The sequence below is a fragment of the Durio zibethinus genome, chromosome 6, assembly GCF_047325235.1.
Source record: "Durio zibethinus cultivar Kanyao isolate XHJ-2024 chromosome 6, ASM4732523v1, whole genome shotgun sequence".
Lineage (NCBI taxonomy): Eukaryota > Viridiplantae > Streptophyta > Magnoliopsida > Malvales > Malvaceae > Durio > Durio zibethinus.
The window spans coordinates 7121749-7138858 of record NC_143167.1 but is presented as its reverse complement, the minus strand read 5'-3'; the positions used below and the strand labels follow the sequence as shown (position 1 = coordinate 7138858).

At 30.2% G+C, this 17110-nt stretch overlaps 3 protein-coding genes across 3 annotated transcripts; 2 read left to right on the top strand and 1 right to left on the bottom strand.

The window, feature by feature from the left end:
* Positions 1-983: 983 nt before the first annotated feature.
* On the top strand, positions 984-1880 carry LOC111285501 (uncharacterized). Its single transcript, XM_022874983.2, has 3 exons — positions 984-1141; positions 1320-1437; positions 1549-1880. Exons 1-3 carry the CDS (start codon positions 1067-1069, stop codon positions 1710-1712), a joined length of 357 nt encoding a protein of 118 aa, XP_022730718.2. The 5' UTR covers positions 984-1066; the 3' UTR covers positions 1713-1880.
* A 756-nt stretch (positions 1881-2636) lies between these two features.
* On the top strand, positions 2637-7831 carry LOC111284279 (putative receptor-like protein kinase At1g72540). Its single transcript, XM_022872994.2, has 9 exons — positions 2637-3518; positions 3614-3753; positions 3978-4075; positions 4277-4461; positions 4563-5021; positions 5143-5291; positions 5387-5599; positions 5706-5855; positions 7568-7831. Exons 1-9 carry the CDS (start codon positions 3341-3343, stop codon positions 7829-7831), a joined length of 1836 nt encoding a protein of 611 aa, XP_022728729.2. The 5' UTR covers positions 2637-3340.
* A 281-nt stretch (positions 7832-8112) lies between these two features.
* Positions 8113-14745, bottom strand: LOC111285740 (serine/threonine-protein kinase GRIK1-like). The gene is made up of 12 exons (XM_022875328.2): positions 14116-14745; positions 13100-13466; positions 12839-12913; positions 12709-12753; positions 12383-12457; positions 10953-11040; positions 10716-10840; positions 10043-10138; positions 9213-9279; positions 8994-9109; positions 8791-8869; positions 8113-8657 (listed from the first exon to the last, which is right to left on the bottom strand). The coding sequence occupies exons 2-12, from the start codon at positions 13397-13399 to the stop codon at positions 8497-8499; spliced, it is 1227 nt and encodes a 408-aa protein (XP_022731063.1). The 5' UTR covers positions 13400-13466; positions 14116-14745; the 3' UTR covers positions 8113-8496.
* Between the last annotated feature and the right edge of the window lie 2365 nt (positions 14746-17110).

The window sequence follows — 17110 nt, the reverse complement described above, 5'->3', positions numbered from 1 at the left end:
CTTAAACTTAAACTCCTAAAATAAAACACAAGTCTCACATCGACTAGATGAGCTCCACTACTAATTTCAAATCACTCCGAACAATTTATGTCTTGACAACTTTTAAGTCGACCATGCACTCAACTCAAGACATGCGCACAAAATTAGATCCTTACCAAATCAGACCACAATTTAAGACTATTTATCTTCTGATACCGACCTTTTCCATGACATCTACTTTGAAGAATCAAATTTCACATCATTTTTTTCCCACTTACCTTACACCGGATACATCAATCAAATATCTAACAGCCTGATACTCAGATTGCTTGGCGAAAAGACAGATTGTTAAAGGGCATTTGGTGGTTAAAAGGGCATAATAATTTTTTTTCTTTTACAAACCTTCAGCAAACAACCAATGGTATTTCTATCATTACACTAACCTGACATGTCAAGTCGATCTAACATACTTAGTGTTACATCAGCTTGGCATTGTTTCTATTATCCCCTGATAATCCCCTATTGCTTACCTATAAATATGAAAGTTTAAACACCACTAAAGTAAATTGATCCTAAACTCATTTCCTCCTTCCTACTTTCTTCCTGACCTCAATTTGTCTAACTTGCACGTCGAAGTGCAAACGCAAGAAACACAACTTGCCTTTGCTTCTTATTGCCTTTCTCTTTTATCTTTCCTGGAATGCCTTGAAGTCGAAACTCGGCACATACAATTATCATTGCTTAATTCGTTCTTATGAAAAGGAAAAACTTAAGTGAAATTCCTGAAGTTCTCCATTGAAAATGAGTTAACGAAAACTAAATATAAAATTTAAAGCCTTCCGATCAATATAACTAAATGAGTAGATCAATAATATGCAAATAGTTAGTTGAAACTAGTATTTATACACAAAATTGGATTGTTGATGAGCAATGGTATTTTATCATGATATTTAGTTAAATCACCCATTTTTAAATAAAAATATTAAAGTTTATCATTTTCTTAAGTTCTTGTAGGTATATAATCTATTTAATAAGCTCTATCAATCTGTCTACTTGGATTTTCAATTTTAGGTATAACTTGATTGCTATGAATTGGGTTCCTCGGTTCACAAATGTCATCTACAGAACTCTACTAGATCTTGTCTTGTCTCCTCCTTTGGAGGTTAAGATTTAAAGTTTGAATTCTATTTTTCCCTTGGCTTCCTCAAATGTACCCCAAGAAAACAAAAAAAAAAAGAGCAATTGCCTTTAAAATAGGGCTTGTAACTTTGAAGCTTATTGTTTTTGTTAGGGCTAGTAATTTTTTAGTCAATTTTTGTTTACCTGTTTTATACTGGCAGGCTTCCGGTGCGGATGATGATGATGATGACTTGGATCTATTTGGTGATGAGACGGAGGAGGACAACAAGGCAGCAGAGCAGAGGGAAGCTTCGAAAAAGTCAGCAAAGAAGAAAAAGAGTAAGTATTTGTGTTGATTAAAATAATTTATCCTTTCCAATTTCATATGTAGGATGCATTGTTTTGCTGCTTTGATTGTTGTATTCTTTTGACATTTGTTGATTCTTGCAGGTGGAAAGTCTTCTGTACTTATGGATGTTAAACCATGGGATGATGAGACTGACATGAAGAAATTGGAAGAATCTATTCGATCTGATGAGATGCCTGGGTTTTTTTCGGGGAGCATGTATGTTTTTGTTTTAATTTGTATTATTTTAAACGTGTCAAAACAATGAGCACTTACAATGGTTTTCCTAATATTTTTATTTTAAAATGATAGTTTAATCGGTTAAGCTCCTGTTTTTTTACGAAAAGATTTTGGATTCGAGTCTTACGATGATCACTTGTTTGAGTCATATTTAATGTACGACTTGTAATCATTTGTTATAGACTATCAAATACGATACATCTTACTCTGATCTGAAGGATTGAATAGCTTATTTACCCCCAATTTTCTTAAAAAAAAAAAGTTCCTATTTTTTGCGTTAAATTTGTGCAGCAAAACTGGTTCCTGTCGGCTGTGGCATTAAGAAGCTCCAGATCATGCATACTATGGTGGACGATCTTGTTTCTGTTGATACCCTTGTAGAGGATCACCTCACAGCGGAGCCCTGCAACGAATATGTTCAGAGTTGTGACATTGTTGCCTTGAACGAAATTTAAACGACTTTTTATTTTACAGCCTTTAGAGTTAGCCAACTTTAGCCACGTTATCGACCTTTTGTCCCTTGTTTTTCCCCCCATATTATTTTTGTTTGGCCTGTGCTTGCTACTGCTTCTGCTCTAGATTGAGGAGATGTAGAGATAAGTACTTCATGATGTTTTACCGAAGTGATATTCTGGTATAATGTTCAATGTTTTGATTCGGTTTAAGTTTGTCCAATAACGGGTAAGTGACATTGCAGATTTCATAAGCTATTTAACTATAGATGGAAATGGAATCTTTGATGGCCGTTTTGGATCTTCTTTTCTAAGAAATTAATGTTTTTTTAAGCAATTACAGCTTTGTATGGAGTAATGCACAGCTTATATGGTATTATATTTAATTAATATATAATTATTAAAACTAACTGATTGTTGCATAAATTATTTGTTAATAACATTAAAAACGAAAATTTGTTCCAAGTTTTAATGTTGTTACAGCTTTTTAAGATTGCTGATTATGTCATTTTAGACTTCATTATTTGAATGGACGGTGGGGGGATTTTTATAGCACCAAAGTTTTGGACGGGCGGTGAGAGAGCTCGTCTCTCCAAAATTGTCATTTTGCTACTGAATCCCCCAAATGAAGCATTATTAAGTAACTTGGTGCTTTTCATCCCACCAATTGCACACCACAATCCTACCAATTCCAAGTGAAGGAGTAAAAAATATGTTAGTACATAAGTTTTGCATCACTTGACCAATAAGAAAAATCTTGTCTTCACCAGAGCTTTCCTAGTTTCCTGTCCTACAAACAACAAAGTGAGGAATAGATAAGGATGCTTGGCTTTGGAATTAACAATGCATGCAGACACAGAGAAATAATTTAGAATTATCACTAGATAAAAACATTTGAACCGATCATGTTTTGTACCAAAACAGTCAATAGAATCTTTTCTTGATTTCAGTTTTGGAATATACCATACAATCACATGTAGAATCAACTGCCACTGTTAGTTGACTTGTTTAGGGAATGAAAAATCACCTTTCAGTATTTTCCTACCCAAGTTTTTTGCAACTAGAGTTTCAAGCCAACTGTGATTATCGACAAAACTACCAGAACCCCATTGATCTTTATCTTGTGCTGTTTCTTTCTTTTTCCCTCCGAAGATGACTATAAACTTGTTATAGCAAAGAATGATGGGGAGATAGCTGTAAAACAATGGAAGGTCAAAGGGTAATGGTGATCCAAGATGCATCTAAAGAAGTTTGTTCAAGTGCCATTAGATGGGTACTTCACGGCCTATGTCTCAAACCTGGAGATCAGATTGTTCTCCTAGGAGTTCTTCATGAGGTTATCGATCCTAGAACGTTATCTTTTAAGGGAACGAGGAAGCTCTGTAAGCCTTTATCCCTTTCAAAATTATGAGATCATTTATCAATTTGCTTGTTCGAATTTATTCAATTCAAAATGACTTTTCTACTCTTTTTATAGTGGGATACAGAAACAAAGTGGACTTCACCGAAAAGTTTGGAGCAAACCACAGAATTGTTGACAGGAAAGAGGCAAGGAAGCAGGAGTATGAGAACAATGCTGAAATAATGGAGATATCAAAGCTTTGCAAAGCAGAAAAGGTAAAGGTCAGCCAAGATAAGTATTGATGTAAAACTATTCGAGTTAATCAATATCTTGCATTTCAACCAAAAGAAAGAAAAGGGGTAATCACAGGCTACTGCCAATCACTCCATTTATTGAGAGTCTAATTCTCCAACAGAAATGAAGTTGTATTACTTAAAGTTTTCATTGTATTTTATCTAAAAGTTAATGAGCTAATGAGAGATCATCATTGATATCTCAGGTTGAATTTAGGATAGAAGTGGCTGCAGGAGCTTCACCAGCAGTTGTGGCTATGAAATCAGCAGAAAACTTAAAGGCAACATGGGTAATTTTAGACAGGTTTGGTAAAAATCAAATCAGGATGAGAAAATTGCATTAGCTTGCAGTGTTTATAGAAAGAAGATGAAATGAAACTACCGCAAGGTTTAGATTTAGATTCTCTAAAGGCATAGCTAAATAGATTGCAAATAGATTGTTTAATAAAAGCAGCCTGCAATAGCCCTGTTAAATGTTGATCCAAAAAGATCATTTATGAAACAGGAAGATGAAGAAAAACAAGAAGATCTTTCTGGAAAGGCTTTCATGTGGGATATCCAGGATGAAAAGGAATAATAGCATCAAGCCGTTGAGGGAACCAAGAACAAAATTCGATGTAACTTATGATATCATGATGCAAGGGCCCCCGGAAGAAGAAGATCTTTTCAGCATTGAACTTTTCCCAACATGTAAGATAAATTGTGGCAAATTCTACTTTTATGTTTCCTAGATTGTTTTTCCAAAAAGATGGGATATTCCAACAGCTATAAATTTTGATAATGATGTGTAGGTCAAGCAGAAGGTAATCAAGTGAGTCAAAATGAGAAACTTACACACAACAGCAGTTCTGCAGATTCAAATATAAGGCTGCAAGCTGAGGACACTTTTGGAAATCCAGCATGCACCATTTGTGATAATAGAATACAAAATATTGAATGGAGAAAAGATTACACATATCTGGAACTCCATGCTGCTACAGATGGATTCTCATCAAAAAACAATATATCAGAAGGTGGTGTTGAATATACTTTCAGAGGTCAGCTAGAGAATAAGCTGAATATTGTGATTAAACCAGCAAATAACAATATATACTTCCAAGAACCAATGAAATTCAAGTCAGAAATAGATATACTCAGCAGAGTTAGACACAAGAACTTGGTCATGCTGCTAGGATGCTGTGCAGAAGGAAGTCATAGGCTGCTTGTATACGAGTATGTCTGTAATGGTTCACTAAATCAACATTTATCAAGTAAGGAGAAACATATGGAAAAAATATTCTGGATTAGATTTTTTATTTGGAACAAAATATATACTTGGCATTATACACAAGGTTCAAAGCTAATATATACAAATGGTGCCATGTGAAGCAGAATGTCAGCCTATGCCATTGAGTTGGACAAAGAGGGTAAAAGTAGCACTTGGTGCATCCAGAGGTCTAAACCATCTACATCAAAACAACATCATTCACAAAGATATTAGATCAAGTAACATTCTTCTAAACTATGATTTTGAACCACTGGTAATGACTTGAATCTAGATGTCATATGCATACTATGTTGACCTTAATATACTAATCTGAAATTTCATTTTAAATGTTACAATATTTTTTGTTAGCTTGGAGATTTCGGCCTAGCAACAATGCGGTCAGATCAGTTCTTGAAGCAGGAGAATATTCAGACATCTAGGTATTCAGCTCCAGAATATCTTGAGAATGGGACAGTGTCTACTAAGACAGATGTGTACTCATTTGGTGTGGTTCTACTCGAGCTGATAACTGGGCAGAAGACCATGGATGAGAAGCTGGGCCAGCAAGGCTTTTTGACATGGGTAATATGCAAAACACTATAATCATACATTCTTTTCTGATTTTCTACAGGCAACCCCCAGAAAAAAGAGGGTTTGTTAAGTTGCATTCTGTTCTGATATTCTACAGGCAAGAACACTTCTCAAACAAAGGAGGTACTTAGAGCTAGTTGATCCCAGAATTGCTAATTCCCATAACGTCTTCCAGCTTTACAGGATTGCCCAACTGGCACAAAAATGTCTAAGCAAAAATCCCAAGAAAAGATTATCCATGGATAAGGTAAACCTCATGCCATTCCAAGCAAAATCTAATTACAAATAAATGGTAAAACAATATTAAGCTACGCATTGCCTCCATCCGGAACCAGAAAAGAACAAAAATATTGAAAATAATCATTGACATTAAACTCGATCTTAACTTTAACGAAAGATCCTAGAAGTTTATGTTATACACGATTTGATTTGGGGAAGGGATCTTTGAGCAAAGGTATATACAAGTGTCACGAGTCCACATTTTCAATCCAAAATACATGTCGATTAGGTGGAGAAAGACGCCCAAGACCATCCTTTCTCTTTGATTTATGACGTAATCTTTCATCCAAATATGTAATGCTTTCGTTGCATTGGTTTTCTAATTCACAAAAGAAAAGAACCCATTTTCGGTCCAAGCCTACTTCGACCCTAGTATCTTTCCTAACCCCACATCCGTGAAGAATTGGATCTTCTGTGATATAACTTTTCACGGTCCACGTGTTCAACCCAAAAAGAAGAGCCATGACTTTTAAAATCCAAACCACTCCTCTTTTACAAACGTAGTAATTCGTGACACATGCACCGAGTGTAGTCTACAAATTAAATAATTTTAAATTTATTCAAATATTAAAAATATTTAAATTATAATTAAAAATCAAATCTAGAGATATATTTTTTAAAATTAAAAATATGAAATATGAATTTTTTTAATAAATAATTTTAGTTGTTTATCAAATAATTTTATTTAAAAATTTATTTAATTATTAAAATCTTGCAAACATGTTTAAAAATTATAAAGATTAGTTTATTTAAATCATTCTATAATATTTTTTATCTTGATTTAAAAAATTTACATAAGACATTAAAAATTTAAGCAACTTCATGTAATATTTTGAAATTTCAAAAAATTTTCATCTTAAATTTTTAAATAATAAGATAATCAAAACTATTATATTTATTTGAACTCTAATTATCAAATTTATAGTTCAAATAAATACAAAAAATTTAATATTATTTTTATCAATTATTATATTCATTTTAAATTTTAAAAAATTAATTTAAAATTTATCCATTTAATCTTATTTGCCATTAAAGAATTCCTTTCAAAATTTAATACTATAAATGTAATATGTTATACATCAATTTTTTTATTTTTTTAGTAATTTTTTTCAAGGTATATTCTATTACTATTGCAATTTATTTTTTTTTTGTTTATAATTTCTTTTAAGATATATTTTATTATTATTACAGTTTCATTTTTACAAAAGATAACAATTTTTTAATTTATTTTTTCCTTTTTCATGTATTTTTTAACATTTTTCATATTTTGCATAATAATTCATTCAAGATTATTAAAGTGAAAGTATGTTAATATTTTTTTTATTATATAATTTATCATTCAATAATATATATTTTTATTTTTTTAATAAATGCATAATTTATTTTTATTTGATATAATCTTACAAGTATATAAATATTATTATAAACAAAAATATCTAAAAGAAAGACAAATTTTTTCTTGATGTTTTCAAAAACTTGTTTTTTTAATGACAAATATATATATATAGATATATATTTTATATATATTATGAGTTTGAAAGATTTGAATATAATTTGAAAAGAAATTAATTTATGTATATATATATATATATATATTCATATTAAATAAATAAAATTATTTGTACATCTACTAGTTATAATCTAGTTGTATATATGTTGACTGCTATTACCATGTTTCAGGTGGTTTCTACTCTTGAAGACATAACAGAATGCAAACCAAGAATTTTAAATAAAGATCATCGTCCATTAAAATCATATTTGCCATACAATTGTGTGAAGACAGTCGAACCAGAAAGTTGTTACGAAGATGTGGATGTGAGAAGTCAGATGAGAAGTAGATCTTTACCGGCAAACGTTTGCACATGCCACAGCTTTCGTAATGATCGAAAAACCTATAGACTTGTGAGAGCAAGAACAGAAAGCTCAAGTCAAGTGCATTATTGAGAAATGCTCAACTGAATCATTCAAACTAATCAATCTCTCACTTTTATCGTATTGCTCTTTTCTTCTATCGTTTTTATCCTCTACTTCTCCAAAAACAATTCACTTATTGCCAACTTTTTTTCTTCTAATTTAATATGTAAATTAAATGTAATTCTCACATTTCCTTATACAATAAAATCGTACTTTTTTGGCAATCCTGGAAAGCAGCAGTAGTAACAAACACAACCAAGACAATATCTAAAAGATACCAAATCAAAATTTCCAAGCATGCAAAGTCAAGGTAGAATGCTCTCTCAGCAACAATTCTCATCTGAATCATTCAACGAGGTCACTATAGCATACAATTAGTTCACTGCCGAGAAACCAAAGAGAGGACAGACGACGTAATTTTCATGAAAATGTTTGTCAATCCAAATGTTGATACACTGAAAATATCATAACATCCAGAAAACCTTCACAAACAGAGGGGTTGTGAAAGCTAAGACAACAAATCTCCCACAAATTCACTCATTGCGCAAAATGAACCTAGTATATCTAGGTATCCCCGAAAATTTTGCTTCCAGTCTTAGCTATTGTATGTGTCTCTCGTGCATAAATTAAAGGGAGTAACGGAAAAAACAAATTTTATTTAGTGTACAGCAAATTATCGAAACCAGAAGATTAATCTAGTCAGTTTCTGTCAAGCGAGTATCACTTCTCCCATTAGATTCTTCCCTCTGGTAGCAATTACGTGTACACCAACACAAGTACCGGGGGATTGTTCCATCTTCTCCAATAACCCAGGAATGCTCTGCTACAACATTCAAAGTCATCCTCTGTTTTGGATCTGAAAAAAATGTTCAAATTTTTACAATCACCAAGAATAGCACAGACATGTGAGGAATAGATGGTAGGGCAATCAATAACCATTAGCTCTGGGTATAAAGGACCTGGAACTCAGAAAGAAAGATTTCACTAACCTTTGCAAAGAAGTCCTTCAAGTAAGTTCCTCAACTCTGGGTTCATGTCATTTGGCAGAATTAAAGGGTTATTAACAATCTGCAGAAACAAAATGAGTGATGTTGTTGTAGTCTGTGGGAGAGATAATAAAAAGAAAAAAGAGAGAACACATGCATGCCTGAGTAAGTGCAAAAGAGAAAGAGAAAGAGAGCAATTTGCATACCTTGTCGTATGTATCCTGTAGGGTTTCACCAAGAAATGGATATTTTCCCAGTACCATACAGTACAAAGTAACTCCTACAGCCCATGTGTCTGCAGCTTTTCCATGATATGTTAAACCTGTTGAGGGATTTCATGCATGGTCAAAACTAATATATGCTATGTTCTCTAACTATCTCTCCGACAATAAAGCATAGTTTCAGCTAACGAAGAGAACACTGACCTAGACAGCACTCAGGTGCAGTGAAAACAGGAGTCCCAGGAGAACGGCGAAGCTCATCATCGTTGTCCTATAGAAATAAAATGACTTTGTTGAAAACAGTAAATATAAAACTTATTTCCACAGAGAACTAAACATGATTTTAAAGGTAATTCCAGAAGTGATAGAAAGGCCATAAAATGGGAAAAAGAGAATAACAACAAACAATGAAAAAGTTCTGTTAAAAAACTAACAAAATCTTTTCAAATGTGCATCAGCTACACGAACTTTTAGTGCATCAAACTTACCAAAACAATTACATGTAACCTATCAAATACATGTACATTACCCTTCGGCACTAGCTCATGTCTATGAAAAACTGCCTATTAACAAAATTTGTACTCCAGTCTCGTAATAATTGTCACATGTTGACTTTGTTTTGATCAAAATTTTTAAATTTGCACCTCTATTATTTTAAATATTTTAAATAACTAAATTTTACAAAATATATATCTAAAAGCTACTTCATTCAAAGTTTTGAAAAATATTTGTTTTCATATTTTTATCAATTATAAATATAAAATAAAAATGGGTCAAAGTTTAAATTTGTTGACAAATAAAAAGTCGACATGTGACAAGTTTATTAGGATAGAGGGAGTAGTTCATATAATATTATATCGAAATAATAAACAGTAAAACAGAACAAAATAAACAGGCTCTACCAAAGAGAGAGAGAGAGAGAGAGAGAGAGATGTGTATTTATACACATCTATTACACAATCAAAGATGATTACACTTTAATACTTATTCAAGTCATAATATGACAAAATTTAAAGGTAACGCGGTATCATTACCTCAAACACCTGGCTGACACTATAATCTCCTATCTTCACCGTACCAGTGCGAGTAATCAACAAATTATCAGGTTTTATATCTCCATGCACAATATTCTGTTTTTACGAGAAAAGACCCAAGTAAGCACAGTAAAGATGCTGGTTAACTATTAACAGATGATTTTATTGTCTACACAGGAAACACTCCACATAAAAGGTAAACTTCATGGGAGCATGTGCAAACTTTCCAACCAGTAGTAAGGAAAATAAAGAAGTAAAAAGGAAATAAAATTCCACAAAAACAAAAAATTAAAAGATTTTTGGATCAATAACTTTCATCATCAAAACACAGAGTATCAAACAGGCATGGACATGCTACACATCTGTATTATTGGTATCACAACTAGCCAACTCTCTTCTTCAGGCATGTTGCTTTAAACTGACAACCGTAACTAGTGCATTTGTGTTTACATGAACATGAGCAAACAAGGAAAAAGAGCAAACAAGAAAAAACAAATTAATCTTATCTAGACATGTTCAGAGAAAAACTTTATCATATTTACTAACCAAGCGTTTAGTTGGACATATCAGACACAAAACACACCCTTGATAGAGGACTAAAGGTTTAAAAAAATAATAATAATAACGAAAGAAGAAATGAAATCTTGAACAAAAGTTGGTTCTGAAACCATACATGAGCATGGAGGTATATAAGCCCAGATACTATATCTCGCACATACTTCCTAGCAGTACTTTCTCCAATGCCTCCTGGAGGACCAGAACCCTCGCAAACCCATTTGCCTTCCACATATTCAAGAACTGAACAAAAAGAAAAGGACTAGCAGTCAATAATAAGGTTAACTCAATGACTCTTTAAAGCACATCATTTGGTAGTGAAAAGAGGAAAAAAAAAAAAAAGATATATAAATACCCATGTAGAATTGATCCGTGCTTGGGTCATCAATCACCTCAATGAGATTAACTATGTTGGGATGTTGCAATATTTTCATAATTAGAACCTGCAAGGGAAATGGATAAGATAAATATGGCCACTCATCCAAAAATAAAAAATACTTCACATTTCAACAGCAGACAATTAAGGCAGCCCTCTCCACACAAACCTAGACTCCTTGAAAATTTTCCACCATCCCTCTTTTCTCCAAGGAAATTAACCAAACAGTGTTACAATTCACTCTTTTTTCCCCACCTCTTAGTGGATTGCAAAATACCAATGCCAACATATTAAACCAACTATCAACTAAGTCTTCGGCTCAAAAGAGGCTGAGTTTCTATAAAAAAGATTAAAATAAAAAAAATTGGAGACTGAGTTGCTTTGAATTTATTTTTTTAGAAAAAAAGAAAGAAAACAAAAAAGAAAGAAGGTTGTACAATGATAAAAGCCTTTAAATATGACAGAAAAAAAACCATATTAGATAAGGACAAACGAGTAAACCAAGAACACAATTGATGAGCTCTGACCCAAGCAGAGACCATGCATAAATATGACAATAACTCCTATATTTCTCCCTACTCTGCACAGTTCTTTTCCTCCATTTTTTCCCTTCTTAATACTCCCATGGCGCAGAAGTAAAAATAGCACTATTTCAATAATAAAGCAGCACATCTATTCCCAAATCTACCCCAAGCATTCAATTTTCTGGCTATATAAAAGAAATTAGGAAAATCACAAATTTCATCCTTAAAGATTGTATTGCTTTAATTTAGTCCTTACAGCTGTGAGCTATCCTACAACAAAGTTAGAGAATCTTCTCAAAATTGTGGTTCGGGCTAACCATCATCAAAGAATATCTAAAAAGAAAATGTCATAAGAATTCTATGTGTAGGCATTGCTAGCAAGCAGACAAGCAAAAAAAAAAAAATTTTGGGGGTTGGCAGGGGTAGAGGAGACAAAGAGCTGATAAGAGAAGATGAGAAAATCCTAGAAGAAAATGAAAAAAGAAAAGGAGAAAAATGGAATTTCAAAGTGGGGCCAAATTACATTTTTCAACATGTAGAGAATGAAAGAAGAGTGGATAAAAGAGGTTGATTAAGGAGAATCTAAAATAGTAATTCATAACCTGATGAAATATAAACCCAAGTACTGAATTACAATTTTAATCAAACTTCAAGAATGAAAATTGCAACTTACCCAACAAACTGTGCTGGCACCTATGAACTTAACATGAACCATAAGGAACCAAATAGACTACTCTTATACTAAACAGCAGATATAAATATAATAATAGACTTCATATGTCTCTATGGGAAGTTAGAAAGCTTTGAATCCCCAGAAAGTGCAGAGTCTGATCCAACGTATATATGAATGGTTATATCAGGAAAACAAAAATATAAAGCCAATACCTCGCGAAGAACATCAGTCATTGCAGTCTCTGATGGAGCAACTCGCATCTTTAATAAATGAGACTTATGAAAGGCCTGTGATTCAAATATAAAAATAACTTGTGATTGCAAGGTGAAACCTTAATTTAGGATAAAATTGAAACAGGTCCAGGAAACACAAAATGCTTCAACTTTGCAACTAAACAAATAAATGCAGCTCCAAGTGGAGCCACAAACTAGCCACGTAAATACTGCATGGGAATTGCGTGAAAAGGCGAAACATTCATTCTCAGTTGTTACTGCCATTTTTACATTCAAAGGAAATGCTTCTATATTAAGCTACTAACCTTAATAGCATAGTGTCTCCCATCTACACTGTTTCGATATAGAACCTGCCCCACAAGCAAAGAAAATAGGTAATCTTTTGATTCCTTTATAAAAATTATGTAATGCAGTGTCTTTCAACAATATCCTTACCACTTTTCCATAACTACCAGAACCAATCTTGTATTCCCGCACATACTCATTAATCATCTTATTCCCATTTTCATCCTGAAAATGAAGTCAAGATTTCATAAGAGACAAACACACAATGAAATGAAGATTAATGGTATAACTACCTAAAAAGGAGCACACAGAATATCTCACATGCCATAACACATCCACAAGACAACAATATTAACATAGATGATGTTATTCAGTGACAATGGAGGCATAATAATTCATTTCTACGCTAACCTCTGAGCGAATAATCTTGTTGGTTTCCTTAACAGGAAATTGCCTGCAAATCAATCCATTGTTGAGTTTGAACCTCAAAATCTCTTCAGAACACTTGGCACGGCTTAGAGACTCAACCTCATCTCCATGAGCAGTGCTGGTAACCTCACCATTATATGAACAATCACCGTCTTCATCTATTTCTTCATCTAATAAAAACTCCCTGCAATTGGACCTTGAAAATCGTTTGGGCTTTGCTGTGAAGCCGAAGCAACCACAACAGCCCACAGCTCTAGCAAATGAAAAGCTCTTATTAAACATTAGAACACTTGAAACCTTGTATGTAGAAAATAACAGCTCTCAGCACAATGAATGACAAATCTTGAACCTGCAAAGCAAGCATAAGCTTAGTTCAATAGATCACCAATCATGAAATTGCTCATAGAAATTTCAGATTAATATTAAGAGTAACTTGAATACTTATAACTACTACATATAAACTTGGGCTCCATTGGTTGTTACTTTTACTACTTGAATTTTTTTACGTCATTAAATATTGTTAAAAGTGATATTATAGTTGATAAAAACGTGCAAATGACTAAATTGCAATAGGCATTCAAACATAATTGATCCATTTAAAAGCTAAAATCATGCAAATTTTCAATTAAAAAAGTTTAATTTTTAAATTTTAATCCTCAAAAATCGAAATGTATTGCTATCTGCTTTTGTATTAATTTTCATGAAATATGCATTAGAATTTAGAACTGACATAAACAGATATGATATTACATATCAACTTAGGCTCTATTTGATTCTTGCTTTTGCTAGTATTCGCTATGCTACTTCTTAAAAAGTTGCTAGAAATCAAAAGCAAATAAAAAGTCAAACAAAAAAATAAACAAAGGGAAAATCACATTTGATAAAAAAAATAATTCTCATAAAATATAAAATGATTCGTATAATTCAAAATAGTAAAATAGCATAGCAATAAAAGAAACAATCAAATGGAACATAAAATATAATTAAATTAAAAATACCTGATTTAAAAAAAAGGAAGCGAGATCAACAAAAGAGGGCTTGAAGCCCTAATCAGCTATGCTATTCCAAAGGATGCCATTCAGCCAAATGAAAGGAACAACCTTCAACATTAAACCCACTCCGATTCTCACCCAACATTGCAAAACCTCCACTTTTTTACGTTGATCTTTTTCTTCCCAAATACATAAAAACAATGAATTAAAAAATGACTATTTTGAATTAGATTTCTTCTGTAAAAGATGAACCACAAGAGGACGAAAACGACAAAGAAAAAGAAACCTCCTTAGCGGTTATTAAAAAAAAGAAAAGAGAATCAAATTTTCAAAAGCATATGTAAAATTTGATGAAAGATTTTAGCAATATGAAAACCATCGTTCACAGGAATTTTAATTGTGAAACCTCCATTTCGTTTTCTTTGAATTCAGAGAAATCAGAAATTCAAATTCTAGGTTATTTTTCTTTTTAGATTTTGGAGTGAATTGAGAAAAAGGATGGAGTGGGGTTGGACAAAATTAGAATATAAAATGTTCTTTTAGTTTTTACTTTTGGCCAGTTTTGAGTTTTGCCTTTTGTTTTTTGTTTTTTTTTTTTTTAAGGTTTTAAAAGGTAATTTTGAAAACTTTCGGCTTGTTTGATAACACCGTCCAATGACAATTCTAAATCCGACTAGTGCAAATTTTCCAACAAATTTTATGATAAAAGAATTTATGTTTCACTTGTAAGTTATCTCATATATATATTATAACATATATAATTATCAAATAATAATTATTAAGATAAATATTTACATGGATATTTTTTTTATACGTAAAATAATTTTTAAAATTTTTCACTATGATAACTCACAAGATATTTATTAATTTTAAATTATTAATAAAAAATATATTTTAAAAATTATTAAATTATCTAAAAATTTTAAAATTTAATCAAAAATTAATTTAAATTTTAATAAAATTTATTTCTCATATGCATCACATAATTTTAATTTAAAACTAATTTTAAAGTAATTTATCTTTTTGAATTTATCCAAAATTAATATGAGTATTTAAATTTATCATAACTTTTAAAAATATTATTTAATATCTTTAATATTTTTTATAAATAATCCTCACATTATCTTCAGTTTTTAAATATATTTCATAAAAAAAATGTGAAAAAAATATATAAAAACTAGAACAACTTCAGAAAAATTTATATTATACATTACATCATCTCAATTTAAAATAATTTTAAAATAATTTTTAATTTTTAATTTATCTACAGTATTTAAATTTATCACAACTTTTAAAATTATTCTTTAATGCTTTTAATAATTTTTATAAATAATCATTCCATTATCTTCAACTTTTAAATATATTTCACAAAGAAAATGTGAAAAAAATATATAAATGCCAAAAAAAAACTTTAAGAAAATTTTTTCTATACATCAAGTTTCTCTTGCACATCATTTCATCTCAATTTAAAATTAATTTTAAAATAATTTTTTTAATTTATCTGTAGTTAACATGAACATTTAAATTTATTGTAACTTTTAAAAATATTATTTAATATCTTTAATATTTTTTATAAATAATCATTGTATTATCTTCAACTTTTAAATGTATTTCACAAAGGAAATGTGGAAAAAATATATATAAATATCATAACAACTTTAGAAAAGTCCTTATTATTGATAGTTTTTAGTTATATAGTTTTCATAATATCCCATTGAACTAAACGTAATTTTTCCTACTATTAATTTAGTCTCTCTCTTTTTATTAGTTTATTCTTGCTATAGGAACTAACATACTTTTTTATGATAAGTATTATTTCACTAAACATAAGTATGCGTTACTATTTCATTAAATATACTATTCACTCCATCATATAAAAAAAATATGAAAACATATATATTTTTATATTTTTATCGATGTTGGTTGCAAACCTTTTATTTTTTTGTATATTCTTCACTCAATTAGGTAATATATTTTATCTTTTAACTAATTATTTATTCAATATTTTCTATTCATATAAAATAAAAATAATGCTCTAATTAATTAATATAATAAAATTATGTGATCTAAACAGAAACTTATGTGTCGGTTGTATATTTAAAGAGTGAATAATTTTACAACTCACATCCCCATTGTGAAACATGTAACATAATTTCAAATCAGGATATTATTTTTCGTAAAAAAATAAAATTGAAAAGAAATAATTCAAGGATAATCTCATCAGTAGTATTAATTTCAAGTTTATTTATATCTTAGCTTAAAAAAACTTTAGAACCATAATAGATTTCACCAAGATTCTTAAAAAAGAAAATATGAATCTTATGATAATTCTGCAATTATAGAACAGAGAATTCCTTATAGCCTTCAGTAAAATTTAAAAAGAAAACTTTATTTTTATTATGATTTTATATTTTAATTATATTATTTATATGTTACATATATTTTGAATATGTAAATAATTCAATAACATTAATTTATATTTTTATTTAAATATAAATAAAATAAAAATAATTCGTACATCGTATAGATAACAAGCTAGTTTTTTAAATATTTTATGTGTTATATAAATAATATACTTATATATTTATTTTTAAAAATTTGAGTTTTTAATTCTTACGAAACCAATTTTTTATTTTTTTGAGTAAATAATTAATAATTCTAATCAAGTAAAACTTAAATAAGTAGATTGATTTTTTCGAATCAAGCTTACACTTTCAATAGAATTCACTTATTAATAAAATTGGTTTCAATTAAGTTTAATTTTTAAAATGATTTACATTTTTTGAAACAAAATCAATTAAACAAATCTCTTGTTCAATTTGAATTGAATTTTGATTAAGTTTGAAAATTTGGGAATAAAATGTAAATTTTTTATTATACTATGTAAATTATTCAAATTTACAACTAATCTTTCAACTGACTTCATTAATAATTTAATCATTATATTTTTAATTTTGGAACAAATTATCATCATACATTAAATATTAAAATAACTAAAAAA